Source organism: Hippoglossus hippoglossus, chromosome 6 (assembly GCF_009819705.1).
Source record: "Hippoglossus hippoglossus isolate fHipHip1 chromosome 6, fHipHip1.pri, whole genome shotgun sequence".
Lineage (NCBI taxonomy): Eukaryota > Metazoa > Chordata > Actinopteri > Pleuronectiformes > Pleuronectidae > Hippoglossus > Hippoglossus hippoglossus.
This window is the reverse complement of record NC_047156.1, coordinates 26,174,469-26,201,770: the sequence shown is the minus strand read 5'-3', so window position 1 is coordinate 26,201,770 and position 27,302 is coordinate 26,174,469. Positions and strand designations below refer to the sequence as shown.

The 27,302-nt window shown below is 39.5% G+C and overlaps 1 protein-coding gene across 1 annotated transcript in view; it reads right to left on the bottom strand.

The window, feature by feature from the left end:
- The window catches only part of LOC117763549 (copine-8-like), a 62,411-nt gene that overhangs the window by 22,080 nt on the left and 13,029 nt on the right, over nucleotides 1-27,302 (bottom strand). Inside the window, exons 2-7 of the mRNA XM_034588757.1 lie at nucleotides 26,532-26,572; nucleotides 18,774-18,820; nucleotides 16,704-16,807; nucleotides 10,827-10,866; nucleotides 5,992-6,068; nucleotides 973-1,036 (exon numbers count right to left, since the gene is read on the bottom strand). Of these exons, the coding sequence (XP_034444648.1) occupies nucleotides 973-1,036; nucleotides 5,992-6,068; nucleotides 10,827-10,866; nucleotides 16,704-16,807; nucleotides 18,774-18,820; nucleotides 26,532-26,572 (373 nt within the window). The remainder of the gene's footprint in view (nucleotides 1-972; nucleotides 1,037-5,991; nucleotides 6,069-10,826; nucleotides 10,867-16,703; nucleotides 16,808-18,773; nucleotides 18,821-26,531; nucleotides 26,573-27,302) is intronic.

Sequence of the window (27,302 nt, the reverse complement as noted above, 5' to 3'; positions counted from 1 at the left end):
CAGCAAATCCATTCATTTCTTTTCAAAAACTCTCCAACAAGAAAAAAAGAGGATAAAGGAGCTTGGTCCGGACCGACCCGAATTTACATTTATCACAAGCCGCCACTGCTAACAAATAATATCTTTGCTGCATCCTTATTGTAATTTTAGAGGCTCCCAACCTGTATCCACTGCAAAGGGTCACAGCTGCATGATTGTCAGTGAGAAAGGCTGGGAACAACTTAACAAAGTATTGTATATTACAAGCTTATCATATTTTTACCTCGACCAAGGAGGTTATGTTTTCACCCCTGTCTGCCTGTTTGTTGGTTGGTTGGAGTGTTTGGTATCAAGATTACACACAAACTGGACGGGTTTTCACAAAGTTTGGAAGAAGGATGTGGTATGGGTCAGGAAAGCACCCATTCAATTATATTTTGGATCCAAATCAGGGGGAAGATGCAAATTGTTTTTCCTTTTCTTTAACATTGCAAGAAAAGGACATATTTCAACATTTCTCCTGATTTCTCAAAGAATACATCATGGATCAAGGATCTTGATTGTGCGCACTTTGGTACAGACTTGAATATAGTGAAATTAAATGTGGTTTTATAAGGGGACTGTTGGGCCTTGGCAGAGGTATATACAGTGAAGAGGGTGAGGGTAGGACTTATTAGAGGGCAGTTAGACTGTATTTGTGTGTTTATTAGTGCTGGAGGGAACCTGTGTATGTGTTAAAATTGTATAAAAATGGTTTTGTAAATTTATGTAAACCTAAAAAAAGCATTTTGAGAATATTTATTTTATATATTCATTACCATATTAACAACCAGATTTGTGTCAAATAGAGTTTTTATTTTCAGCTGTGTGAAGTACTAGAGGGTTCAGAGTCATCACTGCAGAAGAGTGAAGAAACAAGGAGGAGAAAGGTCTCTGAATGTCTGATGTTTTAATTCAAAACCTTCAACAGGGGAACAAATGATGAACTCTCACCCTGCAGTTGCTCAGCTCCTCTGCTCTCACTATGATGGTTCCACATTTCTTCCCTGGGATCCCACTTGAAGTAAAAAAGAGAAGAACAGAATATTTCGGTTAGATTCAAGTAGCCTGACACTTTAAGAAACGGCTTTATGACGTGTTCAACAAGTCAAATCTAATCTAATCTAACCTAATCCAAGATAAAAGAAGCAAAATTAAATAACCTTAAATGCTCAACACTCAGCCGACCAGACCTGGACTAAATTACTGTTAATTATTGCTGAATGAAAGCCTTGGAAACAGAACATCAAAGTAATGAAACCACACCCAGTGACATTTCACAGTGACGTTTGTTTACATCCTGAGCTGGCGAAGCGTAACATTCAGCCAATAAAGCCAGGGGAGACCAACCACTAAAAATAGACCAAAAGAATGCCACAGACCCGGGGCCAGATTCAGAAGGAGGCAGGGCAGAGATAATTTCATTTGGCCATGTACTGTCCAGTAATGGCAGAGAGCCTACGATGACACATGTGGAGGGAAACTGAAGGCAAATTGAAGCAAGGCTTGTGAAGCACCCCCCTCCCCAGCCAGTCTCTGTCACCTGAGACAAACACTGCCGTCTTTTGATGCACAGGGAAGCATTCAGGGAGATTAATTTGCTGTGCGAGCAGAGAGATTGCTCAGTAAGGGGGCAGATGGAAAAATGGCAGCGAGAAAGAGGGAGGAGAAGACAGAGATGAAAAGTCACAGGGGAGAGGAAGAAGGACAGAGAGGTAGATGAGAGGTGAGTCGGATGAGTGGAAGCAGAGTGAGCCCAAAAACATCCACGTTTAAAATTGCATTGCATAAATGACTGAAGTACTGAATACTTTTTTATCAGCATCTGAATTTCTTATTTGCATCATGTACAAACTTAATTCTTTGCTTTGGTATTTTGGAAGTGTGCATATCACAGTAGTCTGAGTTTTGTATGTACATATAGCATATACCCACATATCTGTCTGTATTACATCAGTGTTTTGTTCTGTAACTGACAACCTGCAAAATTATGCGATGATGGGGTGAACATGTCAGGATGTGGCACTTTCCTCTTTCCCATCAATGAAAAGCACAAATGTTCCAAAAAAGCAGCAAGTAAGATGTAAGTAAGTAAGAGTAAGAGGATGTCACACCTTGTTAAATTGACAAATTGTGATTTGTGAATATAGGCTATACAAATAAAATTTGATTGATTGATTGATTGAAGATCTTTTGCAGAAATGAAGCAAACCTTAAAGTGTTAAAGTGTAAATTTGTTTCAAGTGAGATATTTCAGTATTTCAGGTTCAGATTTTGTAATGCTTATATTCAAAACACCGCGCTTGCACTCAAATAGCCCCATGCTTGCAGTTGAATTTGCCCTGCTAACGCTCAAACTAAGCACTTGCACGCAGATTTCTCACGCTGTTGTGGGTGTGCTAGCTCAGTGTGCAAATAAAGCTGTGGCAGGCGTGAGTGTATGATCGCGGTTTAAGTGACCGCCCATACGGGACTCCTAAAGAAGTAAAGCTAATACCCATAACGAGGGCGGGACAACTTCACATGTCAACACTACATCTGGCATTCTATTGGTTGAGGAATTTTGACAGATACAAGAGCAGAGGAAATAAATACAGATTTAAAAATTACGATAATAATTGTAATATCTTAGTTTAATATCTATTTAATGTATTATGGTCATTTTTTAAACCTTAAAAAAAACCATTCATAATTTAATGTCCCATCCCCCCCACTTTGAAGATACACAATGCACTTTAACTAGCATATAGCAGCGATGTTACTGAACTGAACTGCTCCTCTAATAACAATGCATCCTGGCAGGGTTGCTTACAGACCACAGCTAGAAGCCTGAAGCTGTGTGCTTTGGATTTATACGTGAACTAATGCAGAGCATCCAAGCTTTACAATTTCCATTGGATGAATCGCAAATGTCATTGTGCTGTACCATTATTGTCACAGTACGTAGGGAAAGCAGGAAGACATGTCCTGAGCATTAACCTCGTAATTTTATTCACCTGCATTAGCATAGATGTTATTAGGATATTCCAGCTTTGTCACTTTAGTAACTGCTAGCAATAGCATTGGTTTATTTAAGATCTCAACAATGTTATTTCAAAGACATTCCCAAAACGTTTTGTCGCGTCTATTTACATCGACGACTACTGATGATGTCTCGGGTACCCGTGACGACTACTGATGATGTAACAGTTGCTCGCAATGACACGTAGCGGCTTCTTGAAGTGCTCTCCAAATTCGTAGGAGAAGGTTTCAACCACTATCCCTTGTATTTGAGTGAAAGCCCAAGAAAATCGGAATGTGAAATTAATAAGTCCTGTTCTCAAAATGAAAGAGCACACTGTAGCATAATACACAAATGTTGTATAAATAAATAGTTCAAACAATGTGTTCCATATTGTTAGCCACCACCATTGTTATTGTCAAACATTAAACTGGGGTTTGGGAGAATTTTTCAATATCAACATTCTAGCAATACAGTCTTAAACATGAGTTTCTTTCATTAAAATAAAGGCAATAGTTCAAGAGCCAAAAATATTCAAGGTTACCCTTGGTGGTTGGAAAGCCAATTATGATCTACTAAAAGCTAAAGAGGTACCTAGATACTTGAGTGACTGTTAAAAACATTTTAATCAAAGTCATCAAGCAGAAACCAAACATTGGTGACAGACCTCTGAGACACCAACTGTGCTGTAAAATGTTGTCTCAGTCACTGAAGAGAATATATCACACAACAAAATGTGAACAAATCTTACTGTGGCATTGAGTGTTTGGAGCATATTGTCATTTGTCAATTGTCTGTTTTGTGTTTGTGATCCGCCTACACTTGACTGAGCAGAAGTGACTTAAGATGTTTTGTTGGGGGGTGAGGGTGTTGGAAGCACCTGAATGAATAAAACATACACACATACAGTTGCACAAACGTTCAGTCACAAACAAGCATTACAAAATAAAAAAGAATATTTATAAATATTTATAAAAGGAATTGAAATAATATGTGTAGGTATGCACACACACACACACACACACAGATATGAAACACAGTGAATGAGGCAGAGGTGATTACATAACTCAGTGACAGAAACACATTCTTACATCATATTTCTTGTGTGTCATTCTTCAGCAGATCCATACAGCTGCAACTGTTCGTTTATTCTGACACACACACACACACACACTTCCACACACACACACGCACTCACACAAACATTAACACACTGACAGAGACAGACAGACGGTCATGGATGTAGACACTAGTGAAGTCACTGTCTTCAATCTTAGGCACACACACACACACACACACACACACACGCACGCACGCACGCGCGCGCACGCACGCACGCACGCACGCACGCACGCACGCACGCACGCACACACACACACACACACACACACACACACACACACACACACACACAACACCACTGCAGGACAGGGGACAAGGCGAGGGTCACACATCTAACGGCTCGTTGCCTCAGGAGGGAAACAAAAGTAACAACAAATTGTTCTCTTCAGTAGCTGGAGAAGATGCTGCAGCTCAGCTCTGTGAGTTAGAGGACAGTTTCAGTGCAGCTGAGACGATATCATACACTCCAACCCACTTTATCAATGTGGCACAACAAAGAAGTGTCTTTTCTTTCAGAGAGCGTTGCCTTAGGAGACGTACATGGGTTTAAGAGAAGGTGTATTACCAATGCAGCGTATTATGCATTGACCTATTTCTTTTTAAAGGAGTCTTTTAAAGGCTTCATTGATTTTATATATTTGAGTCAGCCTTTTTCAAGTCTTCTGTATATTTGTATATTTTTATTTTTGGTGTTAACTGTTCATTAGAGCCTGGCCTAAATTGGCTGTTGCGGATACTGATATAAGGGATTCAATTATTTCTGATACCAATATTGAGAAGAAAAAATAGGCAAAGATTCCTAAGATGTCATTATCAAACCCTTGTGAAAAAGAAATGTAATATTTTTACAGTCTAAAAGTAATACACTTTTACATAAAATACAAACATAAATGCACATCCCTCTAAATTGTTAATTCTGTAAAATATAATAATAATAATAATAATAATAATAATAATAATAATAATAATAATAATAAAATATCATATTTATGTAACACTTTTCAAAGCTCTCAAAGTCGCCGATGTAATAGTACAATATACATTTTCATATGGGCACATACAAACAAACATGCTGATACTGATTAGTCTGTAAAAGACTCATATAGGCTGATATATTCAGCCAACTAACATACTGGTCAGGGTCTTCTGTTTTGTGTTTTATGATAGTATTAAAGTAGCATGAAGGTAAAATGATGTCATAAAAGCTGAAATGGTCCTCAATAGGAAAAAGGTTCCCACCACTGCATTAGAGATTGATCACAAATACAAGAAGAATGAGAGGAGGAGAAAAAAGTAAAACCCTCCACACATACAGCAGCAAGTGTAAAAAGTTTCATGAGCTGGCTACAGGTATTCCTACTTTGTTATCGTAATCAGAAACAGAGCAGAATATCATATATTTAGTCGAAGGGAATAGTCCCAGATCATTCAACGAGTCGAGGCTTCCATTCCATTTAAGCTTCTTCAGAAAACGAGCTGGGGGCTCCGCTCATCACTGACATCTTCCCATTAGGGTGTACTGTCCCTTTTCACTACACGCTGTTTACCACCTCAACATGTTCACAGTCTGTCATTTGGCCTGCTGCTGTTTAACTATCTGTCTCATTTAGCTGATGGAGACAGCGTACGCTTTCATCAACATCTTCATCATCTGAAAGGAACAGAAATCTATAAATAAAATCTGAGCATGAACCCAAACAACTTTTCTGCTGCACTCAATATACTGACTACCCGATTAGAGTGATTCCATGCAAGCCTTTTGCACCTTTGCTTCCGGTTATTAGCGTCTAATTAGAATAGCAGAAGACAGTGTGTGTGTGTGTGTGTTTGTTAGTGCATGTGCTACTTACATCAAAGGTTTTTCCAAGCGGCTTCCCAGGGAACCAACGATTTCACCCAGAGTACCGAAAGCCTGGCCCAGGAAGTCCTGCATGTGTGAGACGCAAACAAGTAAACACATGAGAGAGAAATAAAGAAAAATATAAAGCAGGACAGTAAGTTGCAGAGAGAAACATTCATTAAGAGTTTCTTCATTTGGTAGTTAAGGTTCCACTGTTCCAAATAGACCACGCTCAAGGAAAACATTTTATTTCACACCATCTCTTTAATGTCAACTACAGCTGTTGACATTAAACAGCAACTACAGTTAGTTGCTGGAAAGCTGGTTAATTGGTAACTATTTTGAAATTTGATTAATCATTAAAGCTGCTTTCTGACATGCATTGAGCTCCGGATGAGGGGCTGTAGGTGAGAACGCCCCTAATAAATCTCCAGATAATTTCCGAATAAGTCCAGGTGAGAAAAGAGATCCTCTGCAGGATTCACCTTGAGCGAGTGGCTTTCTATAGGATGTTTCTAACACACAACAGAAAAACTAAAAAAAGACAAAAAGTTAAAGATAGAAGATACCAACGAAGATGTCAAGAGAGCTTTTGGTGATAAGTGGCCAACGCCGGTATCCTTGTGCTATAAACAAAAAACGCCAAATCTCTGCAGCAGAATTAATCAGTGACGTCCTCCCTCTGCATGTTGCGTCACCCCCCGCCTGAACACAACAGAGATTTCTGTTTTGTTGTGATTCCAGCTTTTCAAAAGGGAAGATTTCAGTCTTTTCTTTATCTTATGTGATAGTAAACTGGGTATCTGCAGGCTTTCATCTTTGGGCTCTGAGAAATTGCAATAGGTAGTTTTATATATTTGTATCATTTATAGCTATATACATAGTTTTCCATGTTATACGCAAAACTATTCATTCATTAATCAAGAAAATAACAAGCAGATGAATCTAAATTGAAAATAATTGTTAGTTGCAAGCCTCCTGTCACTTTTCATCACATTATCTACAGTATCAAGGACCATCAAGGACACAAGGCAGGGCCAGTTAGGTGATTGGCTCCGTATGAGGAATATGCCATTATAGGGACACACAAAAAAAGGGAAAACATTGTATTTGCTGTGCACATAACCCGATTTCTACAGAGATAAAGAGATCGCAAAAAAGAAGGCTTGGAGTAGCAGCTACTCTGGTTGTTAAGTTCCTCAGACTTCAGTCCATTGACATGTTGAGATGTTGAATGTCAATTTTTTTGCACTGACCATAGCTTCCCTGCTGTGTCCCATGTATAGTATACACATTGAAATCCAATACAGAGAGAGCCGTGTCCTTGTTGATCACTGAAGGGTGACCATGAGAGAGGAGTCAGCTCAGGCAGGAAGAGCCTTTGGCTGACAAGAACCGCAAAGCAGAGAAAGAGGAAGGTGTACAAAAAGAAACAGGCTGTTCAAAACAGACCTGGACTTATTGTTCATACACTGATACTGAGGTCTCCCCTACCAGATTGTGTATAAATGTGTGCATGTGTAAGCATGCATGTACGTGTGTGCGAGCGTGTGTGTAAATACTTGACAGATGAGCTGTGTTTAGTCTGGGGGGCAGAAAGCTGCTCCAAAGATCTTTGCCGGTGCCGAACAAATTTCTCCCCGAGTCAAGGTCTTGAAAGAAGAAGACAAAAACCCTCTGGTCTTCCAAAAGAATTGTGCTGCTAGCTAGCTGCCACCGCCTCGTGCCAGCTACGCCACATAAATCTACGGCTAGAGGCTCAGGCGCCTCAGATTAACAGGCTGAATTCCCAAAACATCCTTTCTTAAAGTTCTTTTACTCATGTGGCCTCTAATATAGGACATCCACAGACAAATATCTATGTCTATTGTTCATAAAGTCCCTCTGACCATATTGTTAGATAGGACTTGACAAAACTCTTACACCAACACTTTCTGCCTTAAATGTACTATATGAAACTTCTGCCCCTACGGGATCTCTAAATCCAAACAATAACAAAAGACTTAGTTTGATGATGTTCTGAAGCCGATTGGGATCATGAGAGTAGAGGACATGCCAAGCATCTGTCATCATGAAAAAGCAACATCATTTCATCTAATATGAAACAGAACATCCAGCCCTTAATTAGATTTTACTGTATACCCTGTTTCTCTGTTTCTTCCCCTGCAGCCATATCGGCACAAGGTATGCACACCATATGGCACAGCGACAACATCTGCTTTGATGGGGGGAAGGAGTCATCCTCAAACGGTGGCACTGAAGCTGTCAAGAGAGATACTGTACTTGTGAGCACTATTTCCATTTTCGGTTATTTATAGCGACTGAGACTGGGGATGGACTTTGCCCGAACAATAGAGCCATCACTGTGTGCCAGATCTCCAATCCCACACATCCACAGCCACGACAGAACGCATCCAAGCGTCCTCAGTCTTCATGCTGAGAGTGAGTCGCTGTGCTCACATTGCTCAGCGCTCTCAGAAGAAGCCCCGGGGCACTCTGGGGTTGGATCTGAGAAAAAGAACTCTACCTGCAGTTGGCAATGAGTATGAGGACGGGTAACATGAAAGGGGCCGTGGGTGGAGATGGAGCCCGGGTAATAGACAGAACTGGAGCAGGGCACTGCTGAAAATTCAGTTTGAAAGGAAGGTGAAGAATGTGGCTGTAGGGCTGTGAAATCTGAAGGAACAGATATTAAATCAAGATGGAGGAAGAGCTTCGCAGTTGGAGATCATCCTAAAAAAATTCTATCGTTTTTGAATAGTGATCCATTTATCTGAAGTGTGATCTATCTGTCCAGTTTTGAAATGTTCTCTTGAGAAAATCCACACTTACGGACTATGCCTACGGACATGCACCATTGCATGTCTTAAAGTGTCTTAAATCTCACATTGTCCACATATGAACTGTACCACATTCTTGATAATCTTGAATAGGTGTGCTGACCAGTAAGTATATACTTTGGGAAATGTCTGAACATGCAGAGCCAAACCACTGCCACACTACTGAGATCTTTTTTTGGGACCAGCCCCTCATCCTCCAAGCTGTTTGCTCACGTTGAAATCTTTTTCATCACACATTAAAGAGACCCAGTGATAGAGGCACGTGTTATCTAGTAGGCAATCATTCTGTTGGTATGCCAGTGTAGCATGGATCCATATTATCAGGGTAGACTCAATGTAAATGTCATTAAATGTCACAATCTCTACGATTCATTTCAAAATTAGATTGTGGGCGGCATCAAGATCAGTCAGGATTTAAAATTGGCAGATCTTTCGGCCCACTCATACCTGTACATATCTGCACCCACTTGACAAAGGAGCATAAGCAGAACATGACTGGCAGATTGTAGAAGATCTTTCCGTCCTAGGGCTCCGGCTGTATACTGGTAGGCTTAGTATTCTGTTAGCATGCTAATTACCTTAGCAGGCTTTGCTACTTTCTAAAAGGAGGTAGCTAAGAGTGACTTCTTGGCTGGTGTTTAAATGGTTGAGCAACATGCTGACAAGCTTGACGTGGCTAGTTATAGACAGTTAGCATGCTGGTAGCTTGAGTATAACCTGCTACAGAGGGTTTAGTTGAGTGTATGGGTGCAGGTAAAAAGGAGTTATTCTAGGGCCCTTTAAAACAATCGTGAACATTCTCAATGTCATGGACACAACTCAAAATAGGTAATTTTAATAGAAAATCCAAAGGCCATAATCCATTCAGAGAGAAGGCTGAGTAGTGGCTATTGATAAGATTAGTGGAATGTGTTATACAGTGTAGGCGGTTGGAGCCTGGCTCTCAGATGAAGCTGTCTAACAAGTCAGTTGGACCGACCTCTGCAGCTTAACCTGTGCAAACGCAGTGCAGACATGAGGCTGATTGACGACACAACGCATCTGCTCTTTGCTTTAGTGAGCATTGGATTCACCTTACAGGTGCACTTAGCCAGAAACTGGTGAACATGTTCTTATATGACTACTAGAGACTAATAGAACTAGTGAAGGTAGACGGTAGGTAGACAGAAGTGCTGGACTACTGAGAGGGGCATTCAGACTATTCTGTCTAACAAGTCAGTGGGCTCAGCCATAGCAGCTGAATATCGATAAAATTAAATTACTTATTAAATTTCGATATTAGCCTGGGTCAAGCAGCGGGGCATCATAAACAGCCTTATTCCCACTGTGAGGATTAGTTTGAGGTCGAAAAAATTGTTAAACACGAATAGTTTCCATAGTAATGCTCAACTGTGGGCAGGTTTGCCTGTGTACTGATATGACAGAGATTCAGGGGTGGATCCCTACGTGATTAGCCCTTGTCCTGTAAGTAGTCTTTTTTTAAATAAACTGCTTACTTACTAACAATACTAACAATAAATATGAGAATTTCTTAAATGTGTTTAATGTGTGTTTAAACAAGAAACAATTTTCAATATATTGTAAACTGTAAACAAGGAATGACCTAAATGTGCACCTTAGTGAATAAGGAATTGTGCATGAATGTTGGACATATAATTGACCCTCAGTCTAAACTGTGGCTCCTTTATGACCCCTGATTAAGAAAAAATCCCAGATCTGCCACTGCAGTAACTGTATATTAATTATTTGTGTTTTGTTGTTAAGATCGTTAACTTTCATACTTAGTTGTCTTGCTCTACTGTGGCTGACTATCTGTGGTATGGGTCATAAAAAAATCCATCAAATGTCATAACAACTGCTTAGTTCCTGTTAGGCAACTCTTACCTTTGACATTGAGATTCAAATCAGGCTGCTATTGTACTGTAAGGGTAAACATTTGGCTGTATAATATCTCCATGAATGCGTGACTGATTTTTTTAATGGCTGAGGTGAAGGAGACACTTACATGTTTGGAGAGGTTGTCACTCTTGCAGTCTAAATCATACCTGCAGAAAGGAGAGAAGAGAAGACACATCAGAATGAAAGGCTGTACGATTGGAGCAGCAGGTCTGTGACTGAAAAGCTGCCAAAACACAAATTAGTCATCTACACAAGCTCCTCTCCCTCATCACCTGCCATTAATGCAACACACTTCTTCAGTAATCACTGCAAAGAATCTGTTTAACTTTAAAGTGGGCTCATGATTATGGCACCAAAGGCTTCACTGATCTGATTTCATGGATGACGGTACAACAGCATCGTTGGCCTCAGTATCATTAATGACTGTGAAAATCGTAACACTTTACCCTGGATTTCAAAACACACGTTAATGAAATCATTAAATCCTCCTACTTCCATCTACAAAATATTTCCAAAATTAAATCAATTCTATCTCTCCCTGAATTAGAAAAGCTTTAACATTCCTTAGTCAAACCTCAGTAACTCGTTAGCAGCTTGTTCAAAATTTAAAATTAAATTCAAAACTAACACAAACCGTACGTCTCATATCACGGCAATCCTTGCAGCCCTTAACTGTTTGCCAGTTAAATTCAGGATTAATTTTAAGATTATTATAATAACTTTCAAAGCTCAACATGGGCATCTCACAGCTCTTGACTCCCTACAATCCTAGTTTTAACCTGAGATCGGCCAGCCTGTCCCTGTTGGCTGTCCCTAGGTCAAGGCTGACTACTCGTGGTGGCCGTGTTTTCTCTGTCAGCGCCCGGAGGCTCTGGAACTCCCTGCCTGACGAGATTAGGCTCGCCGACTCACTACCTATCTTTAAATCACTGCTCAAAACATATTTCTACAGGAAAGCATTGTTAACATTCAATTTGTAATTCTGGTACTACTGTGTTGTTTTAACTCCTTTATTCCTTTCATCTTACTTTTATTGCAACCACAATTCATCGATGGTCGTGACCTTATTATGTTATGATTTGGCCCTTAAAAGTGAACTGAACTGAATACCTTTTATTATAATTTACTCTTCTTTTTGCATTGGATATTTTTTGTGAAGCACTTTGTAACAGTGTTTAGATAAGTGCTATACAAATAAAGTTATTATTATTATTATTATTATTATTATTATTATTATTATTATTATTATTATCCAGAAATATTAAAAAAATTCCACTTTCCAAGTACTGATGTGATAGTGACAGTTGTTCATATGGATATAGACTTATAATTTGGATTTAGGATATCAGAAGAAGAAGACAGATAATCTAGTGCTCCAATAAAGTGCTTTTACTAATGTAATCCCATCAGAGCAAGGAAACACGCTGCTGTTACGCAACGTGCCACTGGCAAAATGCACAGGTGCGCTTCATGTTCTATTCGCCCCTTGCCTCTGTCACTCCCAAATGTTCATAAAAGATTAATTTGATCTTATTTAATAATGAGACCTGAGGAGAGGGAGAGAGAGGGGGGGGGGGGGGGGGGGGGTGGAACATACTACTAATGTATGTATGATGGATGATTCGGTTGCACATGTTCACCCGCACACATATACAAACACACCTGACACATGCACATTTGTTGAGTTTGACTGAATGTGTGTGGGTGTGTGGGTGTGTGGGTGTGTGTGTGTGTGTGTCGATGACATCACTCTGAGTTGGCAAAGGGCCAGACAGGATTTCTCTTGCTCCTGTGCTTGCTGTCTGCTTTCTTATGTGAGGGGGGGTGAAGCCTGCTCAGTTCTCTGTTTGAACTGAACAGTGATGACTAATGACGCCAAACAAACAAAGACATGATTTTCAACAATTCAAATGTAAATCATGTATTTGTAGCCTGATATACATTTTGATGTGTCCATGTTGGTGGTGTCTGTCATACTTTGTTACAGGGAGGAATTACAGCAAACTGTGGCTGGCTATTAGATTTAAGATTTTATATTCTCTGATCCTGCTTGATTTTGGCTCTTATTGAAATGAGGTTCTATTCTTGGAATTTTATTTTGCCAAGGAGAAAAAACGAAATACCACGAAACCCGGTATTTTATTTTTTTAATCAGATTTTAATAGTTTCACATAAATAACAAGATGTGATAACGAATGTGTTTTCTTTCTCATTCATAAATGAAAAAAATAGATTTGGAGTTTTACCTGATTCTAAGGTATTATTACTTGAACTGAAATAACACATTTTTATGCAAAAATGTTGCAAGTGTTTTTCTGTGAGTGGCATGAAATTATTCAGTCCGCAATATTGTAGACACTTAAGGTCTTTATATACCAAGTCCATATTTTTGTCCAAAATTGTTTAATTGCATGTTTAAAAATAAATACCACCACACTCTGAAACTTTTAGGATCAGGTACGATTTGTTATTTATATCAGTCTAAGATGTTCCAGAGAGTTGTTCAGGATCACTTGGATTACAGAAATGTGTTGTCTTCTATTTAACATACGGCCCATGTGTTGCTACTAGTGCATTAAACTGGACGACTAGTATCCTGAAATAGACTGGGAAGCGATCGGGATAAATACGCAGCTCTTTGATCAGAAGATGAGACGACATTTTAGGACAAATAATACAACAAAAACACATCAGCCTCAATGTGCAAGGTTTCTGTGCGTGAGGATTTTTATTGGATGACGCATTAAAATAACACATACGAAAACTATGAACTTGGTGTGCAAAGACCTTTAATGAACATGTGCACATCCGATAATATAGTTTCAGTTCAGGACTTCTTGAATTCCAATTTAAGAAGACATGTCTTCAATCCAGAAAATATAAAAAGGAAATACAGCTATAGCAGCCCCTCTTCAACTAACACTCGGCACACTTGATTAGACAAGCATCCACCAAAAGGAGGGAGCTTCCACTGGCTTCAGTGAGCTTCACAAGTGAGCTCCTCATAAGAGGAGCACTGAACATGGCCAGCAGTGTGATGAGGATTAACAGGATTTGCAGCAGAGGAAGCAAAGTATGTCGTGGCTCTGGGGTCTTCGGGTAAAAAGGAGCGTGGGTGGGTTCAGTTGCAGCTAAACTGGCGGTTTGCAGCCAGTTCAGCATTGTCTGTCTATGGATGTCCTGAAGGGATGTGGAGCCAGTGGAGGTAGGTGGAAGTAATGATGGGCTGCCGGAGCTACACTGTAAAGACTTCCACACCTCAGGACTAGGGCTGCAACTAACGATTATTTTGATAATCGATTAATCTGTCAATTATGTTATTGATTAATCGATTGTTAATCGAACAAAAAGACAAAAGCATTTGACCCTTTCCAGCAATTAATTTGAAAAGCAACTTCATTTACCTGTACAGTGTTGTTTCTATATGTACTACAGACATCTGCAATTTAATTAGTTTATAATCCCATTTTCAGATACCTCAATTTAATTCTGACTGTTCATAATCAAAGTTCAACATATCTTAAATTCACCTAAATTCAGCTAAATCCGTTTGAACAAGACAGTATGGTGTTGAAAATATATATATAAATTAATATTGTCTCCGCGGTATCGTTAGCCATGTTCGTCTCTGCCATTTTTCAAACATTTATACCAGAGAGGAGACAGCGTCGTCACGTGAGCTACACGAAGCACGGGATTGGCTTTTTTTTTTTTTCACACCTCAGGAGACACTGCCATAGTGTGTGCCATGCGCAATAGACCTGAGATACTACTAAATCAGTTGCCTACTATTTACATAATCAAATATAATCGAATAAATCTATGAGTTACTCAGGACAGAGGCGAAGGAGAGCAGAAGTAGCCACTGGTGGAAGTGTGTGTGTTTGTGTACGTGCACATGCATGTTACAGCTCAACATGATCAGAAAAGAAAAGAATGCCTGACAAGCAAAGTGTAAATGTGTGTCTATGTGTGCGAGCAAATGTGTGTGTGTTTTTGGAGTTATATTTTGTTCTTAGGGCAGGCATGTGTGAGGCAGAGTGAGCACGTTTGTGTGTGTGTGTTTGAGTGTGTGTGGCAGCCATGTCCTCGCTGCAAGTGATCGCAGGGTCATCAGCCCAGAAAACACTAATGGGGCCTGATGCTCACCCATAAGCCATGCAGGGAGTCGGATCGGCTGTATGCACGCACACATACACTCACACTTACACACGCGTACACGCAACACACAATCATCCTGTATCACCTCTCTATTTCTTGTCAACTTTAAGACCTTGCATGATACTCGCACCACATTTCTCTAGCAGATGAGATTACACACACACACAGTAAAAACCCACCCACCCACCCACACACCCACACACCCACACACACACACACACACACACACACACACACACACACACACACACACACACAAACACACACACACACACAAAATCAACCAGCTAGCATCTCTTCTTGACCTTCACTGCAACCTCCCACAGTCTGTTAGCAGCATGAGGCCCTGCTGACAGGCCAACAAAAAAAAAACTAAAGAGTTGTTCCATATTTCATGAGCTATCATCGGAAAAATTACAAAGAACATGCGCAAGGCTGGAACACAATAGAGAAAAATCCAGATTTTCATAATCCTTTAGACAGGTTGACTTTTAGGGTTGCATGAGGAAATATGACTCACTTCAACATTATACATTATTATCTGCAATAAACACTTTCCTATCATACACCAGAGTTTATCAGACACATTTCTAATTATACTGTATGACAGTCACATTACATGCCAGTTCCCTCTCTTTCCTACTAATGAGTTAAACATGACTTCAGTGACACAGCTTCAGAGATGTGATGTCAAATTAAACATAGCAATGAATTATTATTATGCAATTTACATTGGTTATATAGCAAAGCAAGGGTGCCTCCAGCCTCTGGGCTGTATGCAGCCCACACAGGCCTAGGATCTCCAATCTGAGTAAAAACTCTAGAGACTGATGTGTGTAAAATCTCAGGTGGTCAGCAGTTTAGTCCAAGTCAGAGAGAACACAAATCTTTTCCCTCGGTTCCCTGACGTTTGATGAGAATATTGACTTAAGCTTCTGACCTGTCTCCGTGTGACTGTGTGTCTGTCACTGCTGCCACGTTATTGGCTGACTTGAAAATTTGATAAATATTAATTTGTGTCTCTGATGTTTACAAATGAAGCTACAAAATAAAATTCATAGAGGATATGATGAGCCTCACAATGAGCTCTAAGGGACGTACAGTATGATAGCTGAAGAGTCAGGTCTCTCAATAGTGCAAGCTTTCTTTGAGTGAGCAGTAAGGTCTCAGCAAACTCTATGCAGAGACACTCAGTGCTTAAGGCAGTAAATCAAAATTGTATGATCAACTGTGTCTAAAGCCACATTTAGGTTTAAAAAGATTAAAACAGAGAACATCTCCTGCATCTGTGGTTAAAAAGTAATCTGTTCTGACTGTTTCATGCATAACTTTTCATTAATATTACTCACTTTTATTCAAATTCAGAAGAACATTTTATAAAAAACAAATTGACAAATTAAAAAAATTAAATCACTTAAAATTATTTTGTGGTTGCAGGTTTTTTAAATGTTGGCTTAATGATTCAATTCACATAACACTGTAACAGCACTTCAATCGAGGCCGAGGTTTAAATGAGCAAATCCAAAAAAGTAATCGTATTCATCATAAAATGCCAAGTGTGTGATTCATGTGGGCGTCTGGCCCTGTTTTGTCTCAACGTATTGTATAAATGGGATGAATTCAAATGGAAACGCTGGTGAAAAAGTGGCACGAAAACTTGTCTTTTATTTAAAGGGGAGAAGACTTACATCTCCCTCTGCACATGTCATGAATATTTCAGTCGCACACAGAGCAGCACTCTCACCCACGCCTGCACAACACACACAGATACACAAACACAAATACACACACACTAACGCGCATAAGTCAAATGTTAACTCACAGGTCAAAGCGTAGATTCTGCCGCTCTTCGAAGAAGTAGTCCAGAATGAATTTGCGAACAAAGTCAGGGTTGAGGGTGTTGTCTATGACTTCTGTCCTACCAAACTAGACAAGAAGTGAGGAAGGTAATACTTGGTTAATGGATGCCATCAATACTTGTTCAACTAACTAAAGACTGAGTGACTAAGAATATAGAAACCTTGTACAATAAAATAATACACTCCAGGTTGCAGTCACATGATAAACAGTACCTTTGTAAAAGCATTAATTAAATGAAACTGCTCAAATTAATTGACAGTATAATCATGGTAACATACTAATTATCTAAATACCAAATGCTTAATATCCAGTATCAACAGTTACATGATAATTATTGGCACAAGAGTATTTAGCTCAAATCAGAGCTGATCCTGACTTCCCCTGAAGTTTTGACTAGAGAAGGACAACCAAGTATAAAGACCTGGGTCTGATTAGCAGATTCTGAAATGACCACCATACAGATGATAAATCCTTATTATGAAGGTAACCACATTTAGAATGGCTCTGGTTCCAGAAGTAAATTTCCAATTATCTCGATTGACTTTTTAGAAAATCCTTATAAAAACATTTTTAAGCCTGGAACCAGGCTGACCATAAAACATTTGATTCAGAGCAACAGATAATATTGGAAAACAGATTAAAAAAAAATTACAAGATTGTGTACATCATCATGTACACATCCCATAAACCATTACGAATGATCCCTTTCCAGCGCTTCTTCTTGAATTTAAACTTCAACCAAACTTTTCAACCCTTCTGACTTTTTTCCTCATCTCTTAAAAACCACATGATATAAGAAAGAGAAATCATGGTTGTTCAGTGGTAAACCTAATGTAATGCTTAAGGATCTGATCGTGGCCAACATGATTTTCGAGATTGTGGTGATGTCGCTATTACACCTGAGGATTGTGGGTGGTGCTGTACCTCTTCTTGACATCGCAAATAAAACAAGTTTTTCTTAAATCTCTCTTACATCTATGGGAGCATATAAAATCAATGTGCTTGTGGGGAGTCCATATTGGATGTTTGCAATATTATGGCTGATAATGAAAATGTCTATTCAGGAAATGAATGGGATTATTACTTCTGGAACCACGCTGTTGAGCTCTACAGGGTCTTTTCTCAAGTCCAACCTCACACTGTTTTCTCCATAAGAACATGTGTCACTTGGAAAAATGCTCCATACTTGTCAGAGCCCTGTTTGACTTGCAACCTAATCTGACATTTCCAAGAAGGAGTCATTGTCAAAAGTAAAGTTTTGGATCACTTGTGAGCTGCAGTGCTTACAAATTGAGTTTGTGACACAGGTTTGAGGATGGAGGCCCAAAGGTAATTAGACCTGTTCTTTGAGGAAATTAACCCAAATAAAGCCAAACAGAGGCACAGCACTAACACAGTAAATATACAACACCATCTGAAATGAAAAATAAAATACTGCACTGGTGTGGTCATGTCAGTCTACTTGTACTTTTTGCAAATTTTTTAACGGAAAATAGCTTTTTGCACCCTTGTGTTTATGTACAAACGTGTCTTCTTATGTACAAACGCGTCTTCTTATGTATAAACGTTTTTTTCTTATGTACAAACAGTTTTTTACTTGCTCATGCAATCATCCTGTGCCACTGCACTTTACATTTTTTTATTAAAATTTTTTTTTTTATTCTATTGCCTTTCTTATATATTTTTTAATTGTCTTGTCTACCTCATTCTGACTTGCCTGCTGCTTATCGATATCTTATCCATTCTTATATTATACAATGAATACGAATGAAAACTCTTGCTTATTAGGCAGTTAACTTGTCTCAAACAAACATAAGAATAAGAATAAGAATAAGAATTATGAATGATAGAGTAATGTTGAGAAACATTTCTTCCCTTACTGACAAAGAAATGTCAGTGGATTAACACAACAAGAGTTAACTGTTTGAGATGTGATGACTTCAAACAAAACATTGATCAAGGTGGTTTAATCTGGTATTTCCAAGGACAAAAAAGTGTAAGCCCGAACATAGCAGCCCACTCCAGTACTCACCTCTCTCCATTCCCTGTTGGCTATTCCTTGAGTGTACAGCACACAAACTGTTGAATTAGAGACAGGGATGGGGGGGAGACAGAAGAGGGTTAGACTGATTGAAGAGTATTTAACAGTAACACACAATGCAGACAGGCGGAGAGCGTGTTTCTTCCCCTGACCCCAACATGAGAGAAAAACTCTCTAATTAAATGTCACTAGAAATTTGCCTTGCAGCATGATGATATTTCAGAGGGGGGAGAAAGGACAGGGAGGGAGAAATGTCCTCCTTATTGACATCTGAGCATCTCCATGCGAGGGAGTGTGGACGTGTTTTTTAGATGACGGACCACTAGCAGCAACAGAGCGGGGCAATCAGCTGGCACTAAAAGGACATTTCATTTGCATTCTAGCAGCCGTTACTGTATGCACACATGCCTGTCACATGGCAGCCACTCTGAAAACCCCTGGGACTACACACTTGTAAATCTTTTTAAGGTAAGACGATCACATTATGAGTGGGGGAGTGGTTGAAATACTAATCTTGGACATGGACTATGAATCATTCATGAACTGTAGATTAAAACTGTGTAAGAACCAGCTATTATTTTGTCACTATTATAGAATACATTGTTTTGTTTTACTTCTTGTGTCGGTTCTTTCTTTTGCTTACTCAGGTCTCTATTATAGAGATCTTGATCTCAAAGTATTTATTAAGTATACATATATACTTGAGTTAAAAAGGGACACATGGTCTTTGGAAATAAAGCACACCAGAAATACAGATATGTTAGTACTAAATAGACAAGCAGTAGTTAAATATTGTTTGTATTGGCTTTAGTTTAACTAAAGAAAGCGAGCTTGCTAATATAATACACACTCAGATTGAAAAGTAAAAGAGGACTGAAATATGGTTAATATATCTGCACTAACACCTAATTTAATCAAAATGCTGTTGGAGAATAATAATTGAATTTCAATACACACTACACCTCAATTCTACCAATATTGACTAAATTACGAAATGGTGTTAGTTAGGTTTGCTCATTTCCCTCATACTATCATTAACTCTGAAACATACATATTACTCAATAAATGCAGATATAAATACAACCACCATACAAGCATTTAAATGAAAAGAAGCTAATACGAGCAAGAAAAAGTTAATAATTGGTCTCAAGCAAGTTTATAATTACATAGCTAACAAATATATTGCCAATTGTTAGCTTTTTATGATAATATATAGCAGTCGATACATTTATATAAGAGTAAAAGGAATCATAGAACATGGTTTTTAATACTAATAATAACCATATACACTGCTCAAAAAAAGTAGGCGGACACTTAAACGTCACAGTACAACACCCAGTCAGTTAAACATCAGGGATATCAATCTGTCTCTTTAGGAAGCACAAGTGATTGTGAATCAATTTCACTGCTTTGGTGCAAATGAAAGTGACAACAGGTGCAGTGGAGAGGACAAATAAAGACAACCCACAGACAGTTACTCTCTCCTTATGCTTCCTGACTGATTCTTCTCTAGTTTTGTGTTCTGCTCGTGTCCTTGTCACTACTGGTAGCATGAGGAGGTACCTGCAGCCCAATCAGGTTGCACAGGGAGTCCAGCTCCTCCAGGATGGCGAATCCATACGTGCCGCAGAAGAAGGTTTGCTGTGTCTCCCAGCAGGATATTCCAGGAGATACCAGGAAACCGTTTGCATGTTTCTGACCAAACTGTCACAAACAGACTCCATGAGGGCGGCATGAGGGCCGGCGTCCTCTAGTGGGACCTGTGCTCACAGCCCAGCACCATGCAGCTTGATTGGCATTCACCAGAGAACACCAGAATTGGCAGGTCCGCCACTGGCGCCCTGTTCTCTGCACAGATGAGAGCCGGTTCACACTGAGCACGTGTGACAAGTGTGAAAGAGTCTGGAGACACCGTGGTGAACGTTATGTTGCCTGTAACATCATCCAGCATGACCGGTTTGGCAGTGGGTCAGTGATGGTCTGGGGAGGCATATCCTTGGAGGGTCACACAGACCTCCATGTCATAGCCAAATGTACCTGAGTGCTGTTAAGTACCAGGATCAAATCCTCAGAGCGATTGTGAGACCTTATGCTGGTGCAGTGGGCCCTGGGTTTCTACTGGTGCTGGACAATTCCTGGATTCATGTGGCCAGAGTGTGTAGGCAGATCCTACATGATGAAGGCCTTGATGCCATTGACTGGCCCTCTCGTTCCCCTGACCTAAATCCAATTGAGCACCTATGGGACGTTATGTATCAGTGTATCAACGCCATCAAGTACCGCCACAGACTGTCCAGCAGCTCACTGACGCCCTGACCCAGGTCTGGGAGGAGATCCCCCAGGACACCATCCGCTGACTCATCAGGAGCATGTCCAGATGTTGTCGGGGGTGTATACAGGCACGTGGAGGCCATACACACTACTGAGTCACATTATGAGTTGCCGTGATGAAATTCATGCAAGTTGGATCAGCCTGTGATTAAACATTTTTACTGTGGTTTTCACTGTGGTTTTGAATCCAGCCCTCAATGGGTTGATGATTTTGGTTTCCATTGACCGATGTTGCATCAATTTGATCTCAACAAAATATACAATGTACATCAGTAAAGATTTTCAACTTGAATAATTCTTTCATCAAGATCTGATGTGTGATTTAAGTGTTCCCTTAATTTTTTGAGCAGTGTATTATAATGATGTAAACGGTATCTTTTCAGTTAGATACAAATAGAAAATAGCTAACTAGCTAGCTAATAATTTGAATTATTCCTACTTAAAAAAACTAATAATAAATATTATTGTATTGTATTTTAAATCACGTTGTTTGACAATACTCTGTCCATTGTCCTCAACATCATCCACTACAGTCAAATGTTCTGTTTTTTTATTTAACTAGCCAACTAACTAGTACCATGACCAAATATTGTGGTTAGGTTAGTTAAATGTATTTTAATTTGAATTAATTAATTAATATTGAATTGAATTAATATTACAAAATAAACATATGAAATCAGAAAAATCGAATTGCTTACCTACATTTAAAAAAGAAACTTGCGCTTGAGAAGATTGCTGATATAGACACAGCAGCAACGACCTAATCCGATTAGATTAAAGAATTAAAGTGGTACTAGAATATGGTCAATATATATCTGCCTTAACATATCAAAGTGCTCTTAATAACACTGTTGTAATTATGTTAATTACATACAAAAATACTATTTCTCAAATTACAACAGGTAACGCCATTAAAAAACCTTTTAAAAAATCTATAATAACTACATCTACAAGCCTGGCCAGTAAAACTGTCATTTTACCCAGTAATATCTTAAAAGCTTAATCACTAGTTTGAAACGTTTTAGCAATTACTAACACAACATGAGCACTGCACAAAATGAATACTGGATTTAGCCGCTGCAATCTGATCCACTTTGATAAACCTGACATAAATACAGTAATGAAGACAACAGTTAATATTTTATAAATTCAATGATTATCTCTTTTTCTCTTTAATAATACAGATGTCGAGAATGACAAACCTTTCAAACACACCTCAAATTAACATGGTTGCTGTTTATTACTGTAACCAGAGCAGCATCCTTCAAAAACAATCTTCAAAGCACATGAAGAAAGGCAGGGGAACCTCTTTTCCAAGACTACAACTTCCACCTCTGTCAGCCCTTGTTTTTGTCTATGTGGTTGCACAAAAGCGCTAAAAAAAGGAGAGAAGAGAGAGAGAGAAAAAAAAACAGCTCGATGGGCCTTTTAGCTCGTGTCGAGTGAGTGCTATAAGTATTGTAACCACTAAGATGGTCTGCCTGGCTGGTGGACCACCCATGGGGACCCACAACATGCTGGGGGAGCTGGCAGCTCAGTGGTCACACACTGTCATTGGCCCAGAGTCATTTAATAACATAGACTCATATCACACACTATACTTTCAGTAATAATTGTCTTATTGTTTCTTATATTTTATTATGCTATTGTATATTATATCAATAGATTATTACTAGTTATGCATTCATGTAAAAGTAGGATTTTACTTTAATTGTTGGTTTTGGTGGAGCTCTTTTCAACTATTTTGTATCTAAATGCAACTAATGATCATTTTATTATGAATTAATGTGCTTCTGATTTTCTCCATTAATCGATGGATTAATGTTAGGCTTGCACAAATTCTGAAAATAGAAAGAATGGTGTTTCAAGTTTAATGTCATTACTTCCATGTTACTTACTCCTATAATCATTATCATTACTGCTTCTTTTGCCACTTAAGTATACGTTTACTGTCTCCCGCTACTTATTTTATTTTCATTTCTATTGCTAATTCTATAAGGCACTGGTTCTGAATTTACTCCATATACACTTTATATTTTTAGTTGAACTTATAAAACACTATTGTTTTATTATATTGTACTCTAGTATATTTTACTGTGTGTGTGTGTGTGTGTGTGTGTGTGTGTGTGTGTGTGTGTGTGTGTGTGTGTGTGTGTGTGTGTGTTTCTTTATGGGTTCATATCTGGGTCAGTGTGTGTCTGTTTGTTAGTTCAACGTTAACGAAATGGACAGACAGCGCAGGTGTAGCAGGGATCCGTGATGTGGAAAATAATTTCGATGGCGTGATGTCGACATATGGCACTAAGGTGAAATGTGAATGCTATCAGATTTGACCGTCTTCACACATGTCTGTCACATGGCAATTTACACGCCCCATGTTCATTTGTTATTCACTTCATAGAGAGTTCTGTGTGTGAGTTGTGAAGAAAAACACTTGACACAAGAGGTTATGCATAATGCACAATGGTACATCATGCTTGGTTAGTTGGTCATTGCTTTTTTCACTGTTTCCTGTTGTAGCGAGTGTGGTGAATGATTTCCTGCTCAATCTTTGATGTTAATTTAATTCAATTGTCCACATGACTGGTGTCAAGCAAAAAATTGCAGGGCTGAAGCTCAACCCTGCAGTGAAAGCAGTTTTTCTGAAAGATTACATGCTCTCTTACACCCATGGAAAAAAACTATAAGATACACAAAACCAACTCTCTTAAGAGCTACTGACAAAAACAGAACCTGAGTTGATCTTTTGACATCTGATTATGAAGGCAGCACTTTCCACTGCAGTGACAAGCGTTATCATTAATTACAGCTTTAAGTAATTGTAAATTTATGCCTGAGTTTATGTATGAGCTACCACCAACTGATGAAAGGACTATTTTAAAGGAATGGACTCATTAACGGTCGTGATTGTGAGTGAATATAATCAGCCGGTTCTATCTGATGAATTCCTGTTTTTTTCCCCCAAAACTGACATATCATCTATGAGAATGAAGCTCATGTAGAGACCAGATACACAATGTTGTTAATAAGATTTTGTAGAAAACTGATGTTCTAATTTTTCTGACGCACAGCCGTGTTTAAAATGCCCCCCTTTTTTTCAATGCAAACACAAAGAGCAAAATACCCTACATCTGGTATGGCGGCAGAAGTCTTCAAACTTGCCATGTTTTGTCAGACTGTCAGTCTGGATGTTATATATGCTGTGTTGTGGATGATGTGCAGCGGGCAGGGGCTCAGCTGGTTGAATATACAGTCATCCTTTAATCCTGCCATGAAGCATCGGATGACACATGGTCTCTGCATTATTGTGCGGGGGCGAAAGTGATATTTCAATCATCGCCCATAAATAGCAATGCATCCCTGCATCAGAACAGTGCACTTTCAACTCTTCCTATTCATCGTGCTGATAATGAGGGCAGGAGCTACAACCATTTCTGTGTCGAATGTAGGAGATAGTGACAGTAAATACTGTGATAATGATAACTGTCTGCGTAATGACCTTCTCCAATCTCCTGAAGCACACTGATCAAAGCACATCCTGGTTCATGCCTCACAGGAACAATGGATACAATGCACACACGTATAAGCACACACACATAAACACACACAAACATACAGACAACAGAAACACTGGATTGTCCAGCTTTATAAGCTAATATGAATATGGTACGTGAGCCTGCCCGAGGCCCTGGCTGTGTGCACTTTTTGCGTGTGTGTGGCTCTGCTGAGGCGATCTAATGCTGTGTGACTGGGGCCAGTGCTGTCAGCAGAGCAGAGACATGGACGCAACACAAGTGCCTCCTTGCATAAATGTTGGGGCGGGCAGGGATGCTCATCCTCCTCTCCCACCGTCTGACACTCAAAGGTTCAATCCACATTTCGTGGAGCTAATCAATTATGGGTTCACACACAATCACCAACCCTAAAAAACCGCTGTACAGCAGCCAGGTGGCAAGGCGCTCTATATTGAGTGAATAAAGCAAGGTGATGCTGAAAACAATGGCATGCTGGCCAAACCCTGGATAAATAGAGATAAAAATAAAAAACAAACATAATTATATTCTCAAATGATTTCAGCATAACTCAGAGTGTTTTCCTCTCGTCAAGTATTTTTAGAGAAATGTCACAGACTGTAACAGAAAACAAAGCAGGAGGGACTTTAAAATTCAAGTATGTGAGTAAAAGAGGATCTCTTCTCAGCATTTAATCAGGCTGGGTTTTCTTTTCCATTTTCAACTAAAGGGCTGATGGGCAAATGTTTTTTTCATTTTTATAAAATCAAAAAAAAACTCCAATCCCAAATGCTGTCAAAACACAAACAGCCACAGAAGAAAGAAAATCAAAAGCTACATAGGAAAGAATAATAATCCAAGGTTCAGATTAGATGATGTTAATTTTGGAGATGGTCACTGTGTCACATGTGATGATGAATCACAGTGTCTTAAATTCTTGCGGTGACTTGCAATCAAACCAATCATAGCTTGCTGTCTGTCACTCACGGGATTGTGAAGGTAAGACTGATGGGACTTATTCGGGACAATACTCCTGACCCATGGGTGTTAGTTAGATTTAATTACAGGTTTACTGAGATATGTGTCATTTCTCCTTCACTTCTCCATGAACGCAACTATTTTTATTGTCAGTATATTGTGAGTTTATTATCTGGCTGATATTATGTTTTCTGATCCTGGCAAATAAAAAAAGATAATAGATTATAAATATGTTCAAACCACACCGGTTTAGGCACATGACAGTTTTCAAGGTTTGATACCTAGAACTGATGATTATATGGCATCTCAACTCAAAGCCATTCTCTAAATGAGAAAATGTCATCAGTCCAAACACTTCTCTATCCATGCAAATTACTGTTAGATTGCAGACTGGGCCTTTAAAAACCACTGGACCAGTTACCAAATTGAACCCCTGCTGTCAAGGGAGTGGGAAGTGTGTATGTGCGAATGTGTGTATTGGTGCGTGTGTGTGTCCTTTAATATGTAGGCGGGAAGTGCTGGTTTGTGTATGAGGAGGATCTGGCTCCCCTCACTCACGTTGGGAGCTGAGAACAGTGACGAATACGACCCCTGACATATGCAAATGTCTACTGATTCACACTAACAAGGAAGATCGCACATGCGCATGTGTGTGTGTCCGTGTGTTTCTTCAGTAAAAAAATGCCTGAATGCAGCGAATGTTTGTCTGCAGACTTTTAAGGACCAGAAATACATGTGCATGTGGGTTTGTGCATATACATGTTTGTTTGGCTTGCTAGGAGCGGCTGTATGTGTTAATATTATGTGTGTGTGTGTGTGTGTGTGTGTGTGTGTGTGTGTGTGTGTGTGTGTGTGTGTGTGTGTGTGTGTGTGTGTGTGTGCGTGCGTGCGTGTGTGTGTGTGTCTGTGTGATAGGAGGCGAGCTTACTTGGATCAGACTTGGAGAATGTGTCTCTGTCCAGGAGATTTCTGCAAAAAACAAGGGGACACATTGACATAAAAAATTTGATTCCCACTTCAACAAAGAAAGTTATTACATAAAAAACCTGAGCATATAATTAACTCCCTTACTGCCCCCACAACATGTTTACCCATACTCCTCATCCAAATTGATTAAGAGAAGTTGTTTCTTCAAGTCATTGGGGCAGCAATATTAAACAGGGGCCCATTTATATTTTAAATGTACAGAGAAAACAGCAGACGGAGGACCTATTTTTCACTTTTTTGCACTCCCTGGGTGCCAGCAACAACAGTGGAAGCTGCCATGAAATTTACATGACACTCGGGTCCTCCCTCTCTGCATGGGGAGGGATAAATGCACAGAAGTGCCCCACTGCAGAGCAGATGCTCAGCGCCACCGAGGCACTCCACGGTTAAACAGCTCTGAAGGAATTAAATATGCACACAAAGATGACAAGTTACAGCTGCCTGAGACCTGAGGAGAAAAAAAAGCGAGGAGCGGCTCGGGCTCAGAAAAGGGAGACCCGGCCAGTTGCGTCACCAGTGGTGGGCCTTTGTGGTTTTCATTCTGTGTCAATTGTTTACAGTGTCCAGGTCTCAGGGGGAGGTAGCCAGAAGGACAGGGACGAGTCTGACAACACCCAAAGGACCAGAAGTGAACCTTCACTCACCCAGCTTGTACTCCTACATTAAAACCCCACAAGGCTTTCACAGAGCTACAACCCAGAGAGACCAGATA